Raw genomic sequence first — 18,982 nt, 5'->3', positions numbered from 1 at the left:
TTTCCCAGTTCTCCCACTGCTGCCCTACTAGCCTCAGCTGTGCTTTGATTTCTTGGCTGCAGCCTCCATTTAAATTGATGACTGCTGTTCTAGCCAAGATGGAGGTGTAAGTAGAAACCCTTTATTTCCTTGCACAACCGAAAGGAGGATAACAACCAATCTAAAATCAATAAACAACCAGAAGTGCCAGAAAATCAAACTGCATGGAACTTTGACAACCAAGGAATTAAAGAAACAAACAGAAAAACTAGACTGGTACGCTGAGACAAAGAAATATGGCCCAAATGAAAGAACAGAGCAAAGCTTCAGAAAGACAGCTAAGCAATGAGGAGATAGCCAACCTATCTGATGGAGAATTTAAAGCCCTGGTAATCAAAATGCCCACAAAACTGATTGAGATTGGTTGAAAAATGAAAAAAATAAATGAAAAATATCCAAAATGAAATAAAGCAAAATATTCAGGGAACCAACAGTGACAGTCAGGAAACCAGGACTCAGAGCAATGATTTGGAACAAAAGGAAGAAATAAACATCCAACATGAACAGAATGAAAAACCAAGAATTCAAAAAAATGAAGAGGGGCTAAGGAATCTCTGGGACAGCCTGAAACATTCCAATATTTGAATTATAGGGGTGCCAGGAGGAGAAGAACAGGAGCAAGAAATTGAAAACTTATGTGAACAAATAATGAAGGAAAACTTTCCCAATCTGGCAAAGGAAGTAGACTTCCAGGAAGCCCAGAGAGTCCCAAAGAAGTTGAACCCAAGGAGGAACACACCAACGCACATTATCATTAAGTTACCCAAGATTAAAGATAAAGAGAGAATCCTAAAAGAAGCCAAGGGAAAGGAGAGAGTTACCTACAAAGGAGTTCCCATTAGACTATCAGCTGATTTCTCAAATGAAACCTTACAGGCAAGATTTGAAGTCAAGAAAGGCAAGGACCCACATCCAAGAATACTCTATCCAGCAAACTTTCATTTAGAATGGAAGGGCAGATAAAGTGCTTCCCAGATAAGATCAAGTTAAAGGAGTTCATCATCACCAAGCCCTTATTATATGAAATGTTAAAGGGACCTATCTAAGAAAAAGAAGATCAAGATTATGAACAGTAAAATGACAACAAACTCACAACTATCAACAAATGAACCTAAAAGAAAACACAAATGATGAAAACAAAAACTAAGCAAACAACTAGAACAGGAACAGAATCAGAGAAATGGACATCACATGGAGGGATTTCAGTGGGGAGGGGAAAGGGAGGAATAGGGGGAAAGATACAGGGAAGAAGAAGCATAATTGGTAGGCATGAAATAGATGGGAAGAGGTCAAAAATGGTGTAGGAAACAGAGAACTCAAAGAACTTATATATATAACCCATGGACACGAACTAAGGTGGGGAATGCTAGAGGGTTGGGGGGTGCAGGGTGTAAGGGGAATAAAGGGGGAGAAATTGGGAAAACTAATAGCATAATCAATAAAATATACTTAAAATAAATACATTGATGACTGAACCACGGTAAGCAAAATCTTTAGTATTTTCAATACTGAATATTTTAAGCTGAAGGAATCTGGGGAACTACATGCGCAGGAAGGACTTTCTGACCCTCCCCTGAACTGGGTCATAAAACCCTCAAGTGAAAGGCACTATCCCCAAATCCTGAGGAAAGGGTGTCCTTATCTCCAAAGACAAAGGCGCACAGAGAAAACTCTGAACGAACAGACCTTGCTGTATCCCTCAGTTGACTACACTTAGCTCATCCCCTTTTTCATGCTAGCACATTTTTCCTTGACTCTCCAGTCTTCATTATCAAGCATAAAAACACAGTTAATGGCTTCAAGTCTTCATTTCTTATGCAGGCTTTGCTGTCACGTAAAATCTATATTAAATACCTTCGTACATTTTTCTCCTGTTAATCTGTCTTTTGTCAAAAGGACCTCAGTTGAGAACTCATAAGGGTAGAGAAAAATGATATTTTTCCTCCTCCACAAATTCAACGGCATTCTAAGCAAAATAAATAATATGAACCAAGGTAAAAAATAAGGAATATATACGATTATGGACTGTTTTGTGGCTTCTGCTTAAAATCCTCAAAGACTTCTCTGAGTCTTCTTCCTTTTTACTAAGAGTTTGGCTGCAATTTGAGGCATTTCATTGACCTTAGATGGATTTGAAAAGATAGGCCAGGGGAAGATCACAAAATGCCTTAAGTCTGCACTGTTAAGATTTGACATGTGGTGCCTTAAGTAGAATGCACCTCACAGAAAATGTACTATTGTTGGTTTTGCTTATGAAATTTTCAGTGAGTGACAATTAACCCTGTTGAACTACACACACAACTGTTTCATTAGCAGCCTAATAATCACAAATCTTTTTCTAAAGGAAAAAAGGCATAAAGCCTAAATATATTGTAGTTCTGCCTTTGGTGAGAATTCTGTCATCTGAAGCATCCAGATCAGAAATGCAAAGAAATTTATGTAATTAAAAAAAATGTTCTTTAAATTCTAGCTATAAAATTATGATTACAGAATGGTGTATCATTCCCATACCAGAGGGATTTTAAAAAGCTGTTTAGAATACATATGTAATTGCTGACTTCTTTAAAGCATCATTTGCTAAAATTATATTCTTGATTTAGGAGAGTAAGTATTAATTTGCATTAACTCTATCTTCCAGTTTTGTTTTAACCACAAAACAAAAAGATTAGCCAGAATTGTCTTTTACGCTCGCTGTATAAAACAGTACAAATAAAGTCAAAACAAATTCTACCAACTCAAAAAAACAGCTCACTGATGCTTCCTTGGAAAAAAAACAACAAACAGTTCTACTCCTCCTGAGGAGTATTCAAAGAATAGTGGAGCCTCTGGTTCTAAATAAGCTAAATTCATGTTTTTTCTTCAAGAAGGCACACAAAACCTCTTATGTGAGTAATGTTAATTATTCAACTTGAAATGCAGCATCATAAATGACTGTGGTTCTTAAACAAGAATTTGTATTTGTATAATAATGTAATAAGTTTACCAAAAGAGGAAGCCTTCAACATCATTCTATTCTGAATACAACTGGCTTGCAGAGAAAAAAAACCAAGCATGCTTCCCATTCATCTCTGAAAGGAGACTGGACATCACAATAACTCACACAAGATCTGCATCTCAAATCAGGGCTGAGGTTTAGACTCCGTGCTATATATCATGCTCATTAATTTTTTAATAGTAAAGCATTCCATGGTTTAAAAGATGATTCACACAATTTCTTACAAGTATTTTGACATGGATCAGACATATTCTAGCAAATAAGCTTTCCCTGAAAGATAAATTGGGTCCTTTGGGAAAGGGATTAACTCATTCAATACAACAGAATTCCAAAATATGAATTATTTCTCCAGAACATCATGACAAAGAAAGAAATGTGTTTGGTGTAGCACAGATGCCGAATTAAAAAATCTATAGAAAAAAGGAAGTTACTCTGGCAAAGGGAGAATCATGTTCATTTATACCAAAAATAATCCCACTTCCCAAAGAAAATAATTATACAGATTATCAACTTTTCAGAATTTCTTAAGTAAGGAATTTATGTTGTTCAAATTAACCCACAGCCTCTAATTCAGATAATTTTCAGGCTAGGATGTATCTGTGATCAGTGATTCCCGAATGATTAGAGAAAGGAAGCAGGAACAGAAGATGGACTGTGATGCAAACCCCCTTGACTGTATGTGGTTCTGCAATCCAGCTCCATCAGACTCCATCAGCATCCAGCCCGAAGGCTGACAGGCACAGCCAAGTACTGCCCAAAGAGTTTCAAGAATGCGATCTAAGCATTGCAAGAAATAATAGATACTCTCAAACCTCCGGGAAGTGGGATATTTCAAAGGCTCCAAGATAACAGACAAATCACCAATCTAATAAAATAAAAATGAAAAACAGTTACATCATAGTAATCATTCCTAGGAGACACACATATGTATACACACACACTCACGTACACATATCTGTAAGACTGAATACTGTGTATCCTAGCATTGCCATCTTTCTCTTATTTTTATGATTTCTTTTCCATGCAGAGTATGTATCATGATCACAGGGGACTTTTTTTTTTTTTTAATATATTTTACTGATTTTGCTATTACAGTTGTCCCATGCTATTTTTCCCTTTTATCCTCCTCCACTCTGCACTCTCTCTCCCACCAGCATCCCCCTCCCATTAGTTCATGTCCATGGGTTGTACATGTTATTTGACTTCTCCATTTCACATACCGTTCTTAACCTCCCCCTATCTATTCTGTACCTACCAATTATGCTTCTTATTTCCTGAGCCTTTTCCCCCATTCCACACCCCGCCACCGGCTGATAACCCTCTATGTGATCTCCATTTCTGTGATTCTGTTCCTGTTCTAGTTGTTTGCTTAATTCATTTTTGTTTTTTAGGTTCAGTTGTTGATAGATGTGAGTTTGTTATTTTACTGTTCATAATTTTGATCCTCTTTTTCTTAGATAAGTACCTTTAACAATTCATTTAATAATGGCTTGATGATAATGAACTCCTTTAATTTTACTTTATCTCGGAAGCACTTTATCTGCCTTTCCATTCCAAATGATAGCTTTGCTGGATAGAATAATCTTGGATGTAGGTCCTTGCCTTTTATGACTTTGAATACTTCTTTCCAGCCCCTTCTTGCCTGTAAGGTTTCTTTTGAGAAATCAGCTGATAGTCTTATGGGAACTCCTTTGCAGGTAACTCTCTCCTTTTCTCTTGCTGCTTTTAAGATTCTCTCCTTATCTTAATCTTTGGTAAGTAATCATGATGTGTCTTGGTGTGTTCATCCTTGGATACAATTTCTTTGGGACTCTCAGAGCTTCCTGGATTTCCTGGAAGTCTATTTCCTTCACCAGGTTGAGGAAGTTTTCTTTCATTACTTTTTCTAATAAGTTTTGAATTCTTGCTCTTCCTCTTCTCCTTCTAGCTCTCATATAATTCAGATGTTAGAACGTTTAAAGTTGTCCCAGAGGTTCCTAAGCCTCTCCTCATTTTTTTTTGAATTCTTATTTCTTCATTCTGTTCCACTTGAATATGTATTTATTCCTTCTGTTCCAAATCATTGACTTGAGCCCCAGTTTCTTTCCCTTCACTGTTAGTTCTCTGTATATTTTTATTTCACTCTGCAAAAGGAAGGCTATTCACTTTTTCCTCCATTTTGCACCTGTACTCAATCATTTCTGTGAGCATCCTGATTACCAGTGTTTTGAACTCTGCATCTGATAGTGTGGCTATCTCCTCATTACTTAGTTCTTTTTCTGGAGTTTTGATCTGTTCTTTCATTTAGGCCCTAGTTCTTTGTCTTAGCACACCTGTTACGTTGTAAGGGTGGAGCCTTAGGTACTCACCAAGGTGGGGCAACCCATGTGGTAGTGTTATGGTGCTGTATGTGGGGGGAGGAGTCAGAGAGGGAACAATGCCACTTGCTTGGCTCTCACTCCACTTTTAGTCACTTCCTCCACTACTCACAAGCACATTGGGTCCTTCTGGTGCTGATTCCTGGATAGGTGGGCTTGTGTATGTTCTAGGACCCTATGGGTCTCTCCAAGGAACTCTCCCACCACTGCAACCACCACAAGTTTTTACAGCAACAGGTTTTGAGGCTTAGTTGTCCACACTGGAACCCTGAGTTGTGCAGTCTGTCTTGCTCCCCAGTTGTTTCTCCTGGCTTATCCGCACACAAATTGGGACTGCTCAGTCCACCAGCTACTGCCTCGCTTGCCTAGTCTGTCACCTTGCCACATGTCCTCTCTGCTCCAGCTGCCTGTCTTTGCCCCTCCTATCAGTCTGGATGAATGTTTCTTCTTTAACTCCTTGGTTGTCGGACTTCCATACAGTTTGGTTTTCTGACAGTTCTGGTTAGATATTTTTAAATTTGCTGTTGTCCTTCTTTTGGTTGTGTGTGGAAGCAAAGTGAATCTACCTATGCCTCCATCTTGGCCAGAAGTCTTCACAGGAAACTTTTTAAAACATACAAATATCTGAGCACCCAATCCAGAATCACTAAATTTTATCCTCTAGGGAAAAAGAGGAAGGGCCCAGGTATGAGTATTTTCTCAAGCTTCCAAGATGTTTGAGCAAACCACTTTCACATTAGCATTTAGCAGTCACCATATGAGATCCCTTCCCCTTGAGAATCATGTCCCCAGTTGTACTTTAGTTTTTGTTTTTCAAACAATTACTTCATTAAAAATATATATATATACTAATCATATTTGAGAATGAAATATATTTATTAACAGAAAACTTGTACACATGTAATATTTGTTTAAAAAAGAAAATGTATATATGGGTATATATCTCTTGGGCATAACAGGAAGAACTTGCTAACACTCACTGCTTCTTCATAGGAAGTGACTTAAGTAGCTACAGGACAGGGGCAGCAGCCAGACTTTTCATTATACATTGTTTTTGTACTTTATAAACTTTGAGTCATTTTACTGTATCATCTACTGAAAATAAATAAAAAGAAAATTTAGAATACAAATCTTTTTGTCCATAAAAAGTCCAGCCATTGTTAACATAACAAGAATGGTTTACACAACATTGATGTAACCTGGCAACAGAGGAGAATGGAGTAAATGCACATGAGTGGACAATAATGACTTCACTGCACTAGTCAGTGGGGGCAGCAGATACTGTTGAGTGAGCATGTGTATTGTGTGGCTGTCGCATTCAAAACAACTGAGCAAGTGATGCAACAAATCTGCATCAAATTTTGTCTTAAACTTGAATATTCCTCTGAAGAAACTATTCAAATTCAGAAGGCCCCAGCTATGAGCAACTGGTGATTGGCAGCTTCATCACAACAACATGCCAGCTCATGCATCACATCTCGTGCAGAGAGTTTTTGGTGAAACATCAAATCACCCACGTGACTCAGCCCCCTGCAGCCCAGATTTGGCACGTTATAACTTCTGGCTTTTCCCAAAACTAAAATCACCTTTGAAAGGGAAGGGATTTCAGACTGTCCATGAGGTTCAGGAAAATAGGATCAGGAGCTGATGGTGATTGGGAGAACTGTGTGAGGACCAAAGGTGCCTACTTGGAATGAAGTGTCATTCCAAGTTTTCATTCCAAGAAACACTCCACTGTTTCTTGTATTGTATCTTCTTCAGTAAATGTCTCTATTTTTCATATTACATGGCTGGATACCTTCTAGATAGACCTCATATATAAGATGAGAAATATAGGACAATGAAAACAACAACTATAGAGGACATTTTTGGGACAATTGAGGAAATCTGAATATGGACTATATATTAGATGATGGTAAAAACCAGTGTTAAACTTTCTGTATGGAAATTATATTATAGTTTTGTATGGTTCTTAGAAGGTACAACCTGAGTATTTAGAAGTGAAGTGTCATTATGCTTCCATTTGACTTCTAAAAACTCAGGAAAATAAAATCTTATAAAGAGAGATAAAGCAAGTGTGGCAAAATTTTAATAATAGTGAATCTAGGTAACGGATATGTGTTCACTGTACAATTCTTTTCAGTAATAGTGTTACTAGTATTTAATTCAAATATGCAACATACACCTTTTAAAAAGTATAAAATTCAATGGTTTTAATTAATTCAGAGTTGTATAACCATCACCACTTTCTAATTTTAGAACAGTCTCATGACCCCCAAATGCGCATTAACAGTCACTCCCCACTGTCCCTTCCCACCCTCCAACCCCTGGCAACTATTTTCTGTGTCTATAAACTTGTAATCTACTTTGTGGATCTATGACTTTGCCTATTCTGGATATTTCATATAAACAGAATAATACAATATGTGATCTTTTGTGACTAGCTTCCTTCGTGTAGCACAATTTTACAAGGTTCATCCATGTTGTAGCATGTTTCATTACTTCATTCCTTTTATTTGCCAAACAATACCCCGCTGTATGAGTATACCACATTTATTTATCCATTCATCCATCAGTTGATGGACATTTGGGTTGTTTCCACCTTTTGACTACTATCTATAACACTGCTATGAACATTCACATCAAAATTTTCATGTGTAGACATGTTTTCATTTTGTATTTTTCTTTGGGCATATACCCAGCAGTAGAATTACTGGTCATATTATAACTCTATGTACATTATACTATTTTTGCAACTTTCCTGTGGGATTCAGAATTTCAAAATAGCCCTGGCTGGTGTGGTTCAGTTGGTTGGAGCATCATTCCATAAACCGAAAGTCATGGGTTTGATTCCCAGTCAGGGCACACGCCTGAGTTGTGGGTTGTTCCCCAGTCGGGTCATGTGCAAGAGGCAGCCAATTGGTGCTTCTTGTCTTCTCTCTCCCTTTGCCTTCCCCTCTCTAAAATCAATAAGCATGTCCTTGGGTGAGGATAAAGAAAATTTCAAAATAAAAAATTTAGGAGAAAACTTTATAAAAGAAGCATATAATAATATATTAACCAAACTACCTTGTGCTCAGAGAGAATGTGTACATTTCATGATTATATGCAGCACACAACTTTCACTCCTTGCAGGAACATAGTAAGTGCTTGCAGTGTTTTTCATCTTACTGTGACAGACTATTACTTCATAATCTTACTTTGTCTTATTATTTATTCAATAAATAAAATTGATCTTATTTATTGACTTGCAAAATGATCAATAGATAAAGCATTTATCTAGACTGGATCAAAAGTATCTCACTATTTGATACAGCAATAATGCATACAGAATATGAGCTCTGTGGTCAAGGAGAAGTGGGTTCAAACATAAGTTGCATGACTCTGGGACATGCTTAACTTCTCTGAGACTCCACAGAAGGAGAACTATCTGCACCTATACTTCAAAGCAGATATCATATACAGGGTCTTACCCAGTGCCTGGCACATAGTAATTGCTCAACATGTACTAGTTTTCTTCAAAACAGCTCTATATAAATACTTCCCCTTTTCCCAAGAGCTTAAAAATCAATGGCTGCTGTGACTACAGAAATGCTGATATTAGTTTTGAAAGCAAAAAACAATGTTTAGTCCTCTATACAGACGACCTCCAATTGTCTTCTGTTTCTGCCTTTTCATGTGAACTTTACATGCCCATTCCCAACAGCCTACTGAATCTCTTTAAAATTCTGCTAGCAATTTAAGTTCAACTTGCTCCAAATTTTGCTTACTGCCTTCCTCCTAAGCCAGCCCCTCTTGACTTCTCAATCCTGTAAATGACTGTATCATTGGAGGTGCAAAACTTCTGAATCACTTTGGACAGAAACTTCTCATTGCTCCCCCCACCCTGTTGCCAAGACTTACAGACTTGTCTTGTCCTCATCTCTTTTCCACTGTTGTGCAACCATGAGGCCCTACTATGCTGATCAGATTACCACGCTGGCCTGCTAAGCTAGCCTTCCCTACTACAACCGCTCTCCCCTTATCATCCCATCCCATCCCATCCCCCATACCAGTGCCTTAGTAATCAGTCCAGGATAAAGATGAGAACACAACTCTCCAGTAGGCAAAAACCTTTCATGGTTCCACACTATTTACCAATTACTCACTTTTTTATTTGATAAATAGCTATTGAGCACCCACTATGTGCCATGGAATTCACATTCCAGTTGTGAGAAAAAACACCCTGAGCAAATAACAGTAATTTCAGATTGCAATAAGGAATGTGAAGAAAATAAATCAGGGGAACAGAATAGTGAGATAGAAGAGAAGATAAGAGAAGGCTTCCCTGACATTTGAACTGAGGCTTAAATGATGAGTAGATAGCCACACAAGAGTATTTCAGGAAGAGAGCCCAGCAGGCACCGAACCTCTGAAGCCTTTAAGTGTTCTGAAATCACCTTCTTGTCTTAAAGCATCTGCTCCCTTTTTTCCTACCTTTGTCTTCCAGACCCTACCTGCCCTTAAAAGTCATCTCCTATTCTACGTCCTCCATGAAGCCTCTTAATCCCCCCACCACTTTGCCTCCTTTCCCCAGTCCATTGATCAGATGAGTATTATCTTTCATTTGGGAATGTAAGTTAACATATCTACCTTTCTCTTTTAAGCAAACACATATGAACTCACATATCCAAAAGAGTGGTATCCTTCAAAGTAATCACTTTCCACTTAGTCCATCACAAAAGTACTCAGCACCTACTAAGTGCAAGACAGCAGGCCAGGCTCCATAGAACCAAAAATAAAACTGGGTTACTCACATCAGTGATGTTCACAACACTTCTTAAATTCCTTTGGTATCACCTTTAGGATCAGGCAATGAGAAATACCTTATAATTAGTCTCATTTATTTGTAAGTAGCAGTTTTCTTCAAATACAAGTTTTTTAGTCAATCAATATCTTTCTTTAAAAAAGTTAAATTGGATACAAATAATTTTCTGACCATCAAAAAAAAAAAAAAACCCTTAAATATGACCTGCTCAGAAGCACTGATACCTACCTCCACTATGATGAAATTTAAAACAAAGCCAAGCCCTGGCTGGTGTGGCTCAGTGGATTGAGTGCCAGCCTATGAAACAAAGTGTTGCCAGTTCAATTCCCAGTCAGGGCACATGCCCAGGTTGTAGGCCAGGCCACTGGTGGGGGTCGTGCAAGAGGCAACAACACATTGATGTTTCCTTCTTTCTCCCTTCCTTTTCCCTTTCTCTAAAAATGAATAAATAAAATTTTTTTAAAGGAGCCAAAATGAGGCCATAGGCACCAAAAGCAATTATACAGGAGCTTCAAACATGTGTAGGTAACTGGTACATAAGAGGAGTAAGTGGATTATTCAACAAGGTGATTACTTTGAAGGGGCATTTAGTTGAATAGTGGTTTGTTAAAAAGTCACATTATTTTATATACAATACTCTTGTTGTTGTATGAACTCTTTCATAAACACCAAAATCAGTTATAATACATCTCTTAAGGGTTATTTCATTATTGGTCTTTCGCTATTGCTTAGAGAAGTATCTATTTAGGATGGGGTTAACTAAGCCCAATGAAGGTGCCTAATGTATTCCTGTTGATTAATTCAAGTGAACAAAATCTAACACGGCTATTCTCCTTTGTTTTTTCATTGCAAATTTTCGTAAAAGTATGGTGAAAGCATAGGGTCTGTGTGGGATTCAGAGACCACCACATCCTATCCCTCCTTCCCTCCCTCCCTCCTCACCTACACTGACCTGGAGCTGTATTTCTTGAGGATGGTGTCCAAAAGGCCAACGAGCTCTTCAGCACTGATAAACTTCTGGGTGCTGAGGGTGTACATCTTCTCATAGAAGTCTGCAATCTCCATCCTAGCCTGAACGAAGAAGCAAAGCTGCTCTGACAGGTGGGAAAGGAGTTCTTCCACATGAGGAGCACTCCCACCCAGGGCACCACGGCCAGTCACCACTTTCTTCAGCTCATTATGCAGGGAAGTATATATGGTTCGAATGGAGTCCTTCCTGCTGAAGAAAGACTGGCCCCCTGGGAAGCAAATAACATAAGCACATGACAGGTAAAGAAGAGAAACCAGAAGCACAAAACACCTCCCAGCACCCAAAAGGAAAGGATCTGAACCTCCTGAGCTCAGTGCGTTTTCACCTACCATATTCTATGACTTCTGTGACTGGGATTTAAATATTTTGCAGTTGATAAGTTCACTGAAGAGTAAATTAAACCATGCCTGATACAACTCATTAGTGTAGCAAGGGACCTGTGTTTGATTTCCTTACCCATGCACCAACTCTCCCCCACCACACTTTAATGAGGATTCAGACTCATTTCAGAGAATAATTAACCTAGATATAAAAAGTCCTACTTCCACATAAATATATTTAAAACAAGTGAGAACACCTGATTATGAAACACTGTTGTTATTCCTGGTAAATCAGAAAATTTTATTTCTGCTGTAGAGTTGCATTTTCCTTTGAATCTTATCTTTTAAGCCAACTTTTAATCTTATCTTTCAAACCACAAAATGGAAAACACACATTATCTCTCCCTTACACAAGAACACAGACTACTGGGATCTCAGGGGAAAAAAGGAAAACTTAGTACTCTTGACAAAGTTGACAAAATAGGTTTTAACATAATAAGCAGCACATTGTGAGTCATTAAGAGCAACAAGCAATTATAAATAACTGCTGCTGTAACTCAGGGTTTTCAAAGGAAATCAGTAAAATATAAAGCCAAATATTGTACATCCTTTTCTTTTTCTTTCTTTTTAACCCTCACCAGAGGGCATATTTTTATTGGTCTGTGTTTTTAAAGAGAGAAATATTGATGTGAGAAAGAAACATCAATCGGTTGCCTCCCACACATGCCCTTGAACCCACAACCCAGGAATGTGCCTTGATCAGGAACTGAACCCACAAACTTTTGGTGCACAGGACAATGCTCCAAACAACAAAGCTACCCTGCCAAGGCCAAATACAACCTTTTCAACAATCAAAAAGGGTCAAATGGCATAGAATCATTTCCTTACTTCTATATTAATACACAATCACCTACATTTCTCCATGTGATCTCTATTTCTGTGAATCTGTTCCTGTTCTAGTTGTTTAGTTTGTTTTTGTTGTTTTTAGGTTCAGTTGTTGATAGATGTGAGTTTATTGTCACTTTACTGTTCATAATTTTCATCTTTTTCTTAGATAAGTATCTTTAACATTTCATTAAATAATGGCTTGATGATAATGAACTCCTTTAATTTTACTTTATCTGGGAATCACATTATCTGCCCTTCTATGCTAAATGATAGCTTTGCTGGATAGAGTAATCTTGGATGTAGGTCCTTGTCTTTCATGACTTGGAATAGTTCTTTCCAGCCCCTTCCTGCCTGCAAGGTTTCTTTTGAGAAATCAGCTGACAGTGTTATGGGAAATCCTTCATAGGTAACTGTCTCCTTTTGCAGCTTTTAAGATTATCTCCTTATCATTAATCTTGGGTAACTTAATTATCATGTGTCTTGTTGTGTTCCTCTTTGGGTCCAATTTCTTTGGGACTCTCTGGGCTTCCTGGAAGTTAATTTCCTTTGCCAGATTGGGGAAGTTTTTCTTCATTATTTGTTCAAATAAGTTTCCATTCTCTTGTTCTTCTCCTTCTGGTAGCCCTATGATTTGGATATTGGAACATTCAAAGTCATCCTGGAGATTCCTAAGCATCTCATTTTTTTTGAATTCTTCTTTCTTCATTCTGTTTCAGTTAAATGTTTATTTCTTCCTTCTGCCCCAAACTGTTGATTTGAGTCCTGGTTTCCTTCTATTCACTGTTTCTTCCCAGGACATTTTCCTTTCTTCCACTTTTCATAGCCTTCACTTTTTCCATGTATTTTTCAACCATACTCAACCATTTCTGTGAGCATCCTGATTACCAGTGTTTTGAACTCTGCACCTGATAGGCTGGCTATCTCTTCACTGCTTAGTTATATTTTTTCTGGAGCTTTGATCTGTTCTTTCATTTGGGCCATTTTTTTTTTTTTTTGCGCGGGGCAGGGGGGTCTTGGCACATCTGTTACATAATAAGGGGCAAAACCTCAGGTATTCCCCAGGGTGGGGCTACCCACCTTGCTGTATGTGGGGAGGGATCCAAGAGAGAACAATTTGCCACTTCCTCAGCTCCTGGCTGGCTTTCAGTAACTTCCCCCGCTAACCACAAGCAAATTGGGCCCTTCTGGGGCTGACTCCCAGGTGGGTGGGTTTTTGTGCATTCTAGGACCCTGTGGGTCTCTCCAACAAACTCTCCTGTGAAGCTGGGAGTTTCTCCTGCTGCTGCAACCCCCAGGGGTTTTTCAGTCAGAGGTTTTGAGGTTTTATTTCCCCGTGCTGAAACACTGGGTTGCTCAGTCTGTCTCATTCCTCAGTTGTTCCTCCTAGTATACCTGCACACAAATGTGGGATTGCTGCTCCAGTCCTCTAGCTGCTGCCTTGCCGCGAATCCTCCCCACCCCAGCAGCTTGTCTCCACCCCTCCTACTGGTCTGGATGAACGTTTCTTCTTTACCTCCTTGGTTGTCAGACTTCCATACAGTTTGATTTTCTGGCAGTTCTGGTTAAATTTTGCTTTCAAATTTGTTGTTGTCCTTCTTTTGGTTGTGCAATGAGGCAAAGTGTATATACCTCCACCTCATCTTGGCCAGAAGTTCCAAATTTTTTTTAACAGGGGTCCATAAATAGACTTTAGGAAATCCAAATGAATCCTCTCAGAGTACATACAAAATTGTATTACATATATATTGTTTCAGAGAGTTAAATCGACAGGTTAATTAAATTATCATAGATAAGCTAAAAAAAAAAGTTAAGAATCATGGCCTGAGATCAATCACCACACTTCATGAGGAACAAGACTCTAAAAACAACAAAAACTGACTTCCGGTCAAGATGGCAGCATAGGCAGGCATGGCTCAACTCTTTGCACAACCACGTCAACATTACAACTAAAACACAGAAAAAAACATCACTCAGAACTCTCAGAAACTGAGTTCAATGGAAGACAGACAACTACAAAATCAAGTTGAATGAAGTCTGAGAACTACAGAATTAAAGAAACTACATCCATCCAGGCTGGTAGGAGAGGTGCAGACATAGAACAGGCTAGTCCCACACCCACGTGTGGTGGATAAAAGTTCAGGGGGGATACCTCAGGAGTGAGGAGTCCCAGCCCCATACCAGGTGCCCCAGTCCAGGGTTTCAGAGCCAAGAAAATAAGTCCCCATTAACTTCTGGCTGCAAAAACCAGTGGAGATTGAGTCAGTGGAAGAAACTGCTAGAGCCCAAAACAGTTCCTCTTAAAGAACCTACACAGAGACTCACCTACTCAGACTCACTCCCTCTGAGTTCCAGCACTGGGGTAGCAGCTTGAAAGGTACCAGTGGTATAAACTAAAGTGGTCTGCCATCAAGGCAATGAGAGGCAATTGGCTCTTTTATAAACCCTCCACCCACATAACTAGCAAGCTGCTGCAATACCCGAGACTCAAACTAGCAAACACTGTTTGAACTGCCTTAGAGATCCCCAGAGACTCTACCCAACCCAACTTATGGGCCCACCCAAGCTGCTTTTCCATATGAATGGATAGTCTTGGCTCCTACTTTACAACTCCCTAAATCCTATCAAATAAGCAACAGCTGGCCTCAGTGAGCCCTGTCCTGGCACTAGCAGCAGCTAGCTTAGATTCATAGCCTGGCTTTGCCTGGGAATTTCCAAGCCCAGGACAAGTAGCAGCCATCTCAGATTGCTTTATAGCTCAAGCAGAGTGCCCGAGGCAAAACACAGGTAGGGGCTGACTTTAGCCTGCACCACCCAGTAAACTCCAGGGCCAGCACAGACCACATCAGAGCACCACCACCCTGCCCCTGCACAGATGACCCTCTATGGAGGGTGGAAGTGGTGGTCAGTGGTCACGGCCACCACTGGCCTGGGAAATCCCTCCCGTTGATCTGCCAAGAGCAACCAAAGCTCAACTGCAAGAGGAGGGTGTACTCAGCCCACATGTAAGGCCCAGCTTGGGTGACAGGAGAGGCTGTGCCACTGGACCCTACAGGACACCTACTACATTAAGCCACCCTACCAAGACATGGAGTCAAAGCAGCTCTACCTAATACATAGAAACAAACACAGAGAGGCTGCCAAAACGAGGAAACAAAGAAACATGGATCAAATGCAAGAACAGATTAAAACTCCAGAAAAAGAGCTAAACAAAAGGGAGATAAGCAATCTCTCAGGTGCAGAGTTCAAAACACTGGTTGTGACAATGCTCGAGAAACCTAGAGAGGACCTCAGCAGCATAAAAAAGATCCAGTCAGAAACCAAGGATACACTAATTGAAATAAAGAACAATTTATAGAGAAACAACTGTAGAATGGATGAAGCTAAGAATCAAATCAATGATTTGGAATGTAAAGAAGCAAAAAACAAGCAATCAGAACAAGAATAAAAAGAATCCAAAAAAAATGAGGACAGTATTAAGCAGCCTCTGGGACAACTTTAAGAGGTCCAACATTTGCATCATAGGGGTGCCAGAAGAAGAGAAAGAGCAAAAAATTGGAAATCTATTTGAAAAAATAATGAAAGAAAACTTCCCTAATTTGATAAAGGAAATAGACATGCAAGTCCAGGAAGCACAGAGAATCCCAAACAAGATGAATGCAAAGAGGCCTACTCAAAGACACATCATAATTAATATGCCAAAGGTTAACGATAAAGAAAGAATCTTAAAAGCAGCAAGAGAAAAGAAGTTAATTACCTACAGAGGAATTCACATACGACAATCATCTGAGTTTTCTAAAGAAACTTTGCAGACTACAAGGAATTGGCAAGAAATATTCCAAGTCATGAAAAGCAGGGAACTACAGCCAAGACTGCTCTACCCAGCAAAGCTATTGTTTAGAATTGAAGGAAAGATAAAGAGCTTCCCAGACAAAAAATACTAAGGAGTTCTTCATCACTACACCATTATTATGTTAATAATTTATGTTATGTTATGTAATTCGTTATGTTATAATATTTTAATGTTATGTTATTAACATAATAATGGTGTGATGAAGAACTGTTAAATGTTAAAGGGACTTATTTAAGAAAAAGAAGATCAAAACGATGAAGAATAAACTAGCAAAAACATACAAATGTACCAACAATTAAATGTGAAAAGCAAACTAAGCAAGTAAGAATAACAGAGACACAATCATGGATAAGGAGGATATTTTGATTATTGCCAGATGGGAGGGGTGTTGGGGAGAATGGGTGAAGAGGTGAGGGGATTAGGAAGTACAAATAGGTAGTTACATAACAGTCATGGGATGTAACATACAGGATAGGAAATGGAGTAGCCAAAGAACTTATACGCATGACCTATGGACATGAACAGTGGTGGGGCGATAGCCTGAGGTAGTGGAGGGTGCTGTGTGGAGGTGGGCAAAGTGGGAAACATCAGGACAACTGTAATAGCATAATCAACAAAATATAATTTAAAAATAAATAAAAATAAATAAAAACTAAAACTGCCAGAAAATTACCCACCTTCAATTTTACAATCAGAATCCTCCCCATTTACATATATATGTAAATTGTAATGCATGTACAGATTTTTTATAAATTATAAACACAACACAATCTGACAATTCAAAAGCAGGTATTTTGGTTTGGGTTCTGTTACCCACTCACACAACAGCACATACACCATTTGCCAATCTGTAGAAAGGAAAATAATAACACTGCAACAGCAATTGCAAATTTGTGAGACATGACACTGTAAAACGGGGAAGAAAAAATGCACAAATTGAAAACTATCTGATCAGTTTTTGCCAGTAAATCAACATACTAAGTAACAAATTATTTGAATGGCTAAGGTAGAAGTTTAGATCTTAGAAAGCTTTGCCCCTTGAATGTTTACTGAAAGGTAGATATACACACATGGTCACCTTCAGGCAATATAAGGAACTGGCGGTGAAGAAGAATCAAAATGTGATCTACACTCAATTTTACACTATTCTATAGCGTATACTTGTGTCCTTCATTCATACCAGAATCTGTGCCTCCAACAATTAAGGATTTAAAATAGACCAAAGTACTTACGGTAAACAACTGTAAAAGATCTGGGATTCATATTTATTATTGATAGTTATAAGCAGTAATACCTTGTATGCATATAGCCCTTGGCTTTCACATATATTATTTCCTTCTGATCTACTTAGACTAATTGTTTCTACCAGTGAAAAATCAATTGAATCTACTGTTGCATTTTATTTTCAAGGACATTTATCATGGGATGATAAGAGTGTACTATTTTACCTGTAAGTTCCCTCTTGCTAGTAGTGCCAGGCATATTTCTTGCCTCTCCTGTCCCGTATTCATTTACTTCTTCATTCGTTAAATATTTATTAACGGCCTAGGAAGAGGGGATAGGACTACATCTGTAACTCTCAGGGCCCTAACCTTTCAAGAGGCCACACAGTTGTGTTCATTAACTCTAACTAGATTGTATTGCCAAGTTTTGTTTCTCTGGCCGCAGTGTTACTGGTTAGAAGAGCGAGGACATAAAGTTTGCTTAACTTCTCATTTACGGCACCAAATCCATGCAGTGGGCAAAACAGAGACATCCATCGGTTTGGGGCACAGCCCTGCAAAGAGCATCCACCCCATCTGCCAATCTATCCGCAGAGGAGGCCGGTGGGCGGGGTTTGTGGAAGCCGAGGGAAGGAAGGGAACTGTGGGAGGAGAACTGGGAGTGCCTAGTTGAGCTTGCAACTAGAAGTGACAGAAACGGGAAACCCAAGCCACTGCCAACCGGGGAATAGATCCCCTTTCCTTCCTCAACAAGGGTCACGGGGAGGCGGGGCGGAGGTACCTAGTTTCTGCCCCAGGTAGGTGAGGCTGTGATAGACCTTCTCGGCCGCGGCCAGGTGGGCCAAGGCCGCCAGCAGCGACAGCCAGCTGCCCCCCGCGCTCTTGTTGGCCTCTCGTTCCTTCTCCACATTGTCCTTGGCCTTGTCGTAAGAGAAGATACCCAGGTGAGAGAAGAATGTCTCCAGCACAGCCTGTTCCACCGGGACCGGGGCGGCCAGCGGGATAGACTCCCCCATGCGAGCTGCACTCCAGTTCCACCCACGTGGCTGTGCTCTCCCTCGCACTTCCGGGTTCTCAGGGAACGTGCGCACAAGCGTGCGTGTTCGTGACTGCCGCAAGCGGCGGCTCGCGAGCGCGCCGCTGCCTAGTTCGCGCCTGGGCCTCAGAGAGGAGGCGGGTCAGAGCCAAGGAAGAAAGTGGTGGCTCCTCAGCTCCTAAGCAGCTTCAGCGCTTCAATTCCCGCACATCAGAGTATTCCGAACCTCAGGGCAGGAAGTGTGGTGGCCAACTCGCTGCTCCGTGGAGCTGACCGCGTCCTGAGGTGAGCTCAGAGGCCCCTCCCGTGAGACTGCGTCTGTGCTGATGACGTCACGTTTACATGACGTCAGTAGTTCCTAGCCAAACATCTGGCCTCGGCTCTCCTTGGACCGGAGGGGCGGGGCGAGATTGTGAGACTTCTGGGTGGAGCTATGC

The 18,982-nt window shown here is 39.8% G+C and overlaps 1 protein-coding gene across 3 annotated transcripts in view; it reads right to left on the bottom strand.

Annotated features, from left to right (window-relative positions):
• C2H12orf66 (chromosome 2 C12orf66 homolog) overlaps positions 1 to 18,660 on the bottom strand; it is a 28,617-nt gene extending 9,957 nt beyond the window's left edge. For 2 of the 3 annotated variants that reach the window (XM_028533391.2, XM_028533392.2), the window contains exons 1-2: positions 18,291 to 18,660; positions 11,151 to 11,436 (exon numbers count right to left, since the gene is read on the bottom strand). In XM_028533391.2, coding sequence (XP_028389192.1) covers positions 11,151 to 11,436; positions 18,291 to 18,525 — 521 coding nt within the window. In that variant the 5' untranslated portion in view covers positions 18,526 to 18,660. Of the gene's footprint in view, positions 1 to 11,150; positions 11,437 to 17,734; positions 18,266 to 18,290 lie in introns of those variants that run through there. The other variant, XM_036018720.1, reaches the window with a different exon arrangement.
• Positions 18,661 to 18,982: the final 322 nt, after the last annotated feature.

The sequence above is a fragment of the Phyllostomus discolor genome, chromosome 2 (genome assembly GCF_004126475.2).
Source record: "Phyllostomus discolor isolate MPI-MPIP mPhyDis1 chromosome 2, mPhyDis1.pri.v3, whole genome shotgun sequence".
Taxonomy (NCBI): domain Eukaryota; kingdom Metazoa; phylum Chordata; class Mammalia; order Chiroptera; family Phyllostomidae; genus Phyllostomus; species Phyllostomus discolor.
The sequence above is the reverse complement of the archived record's forward strand: the minus strand, read 5'-3'. Positions and strand labels throughout refer to the sequence as shown.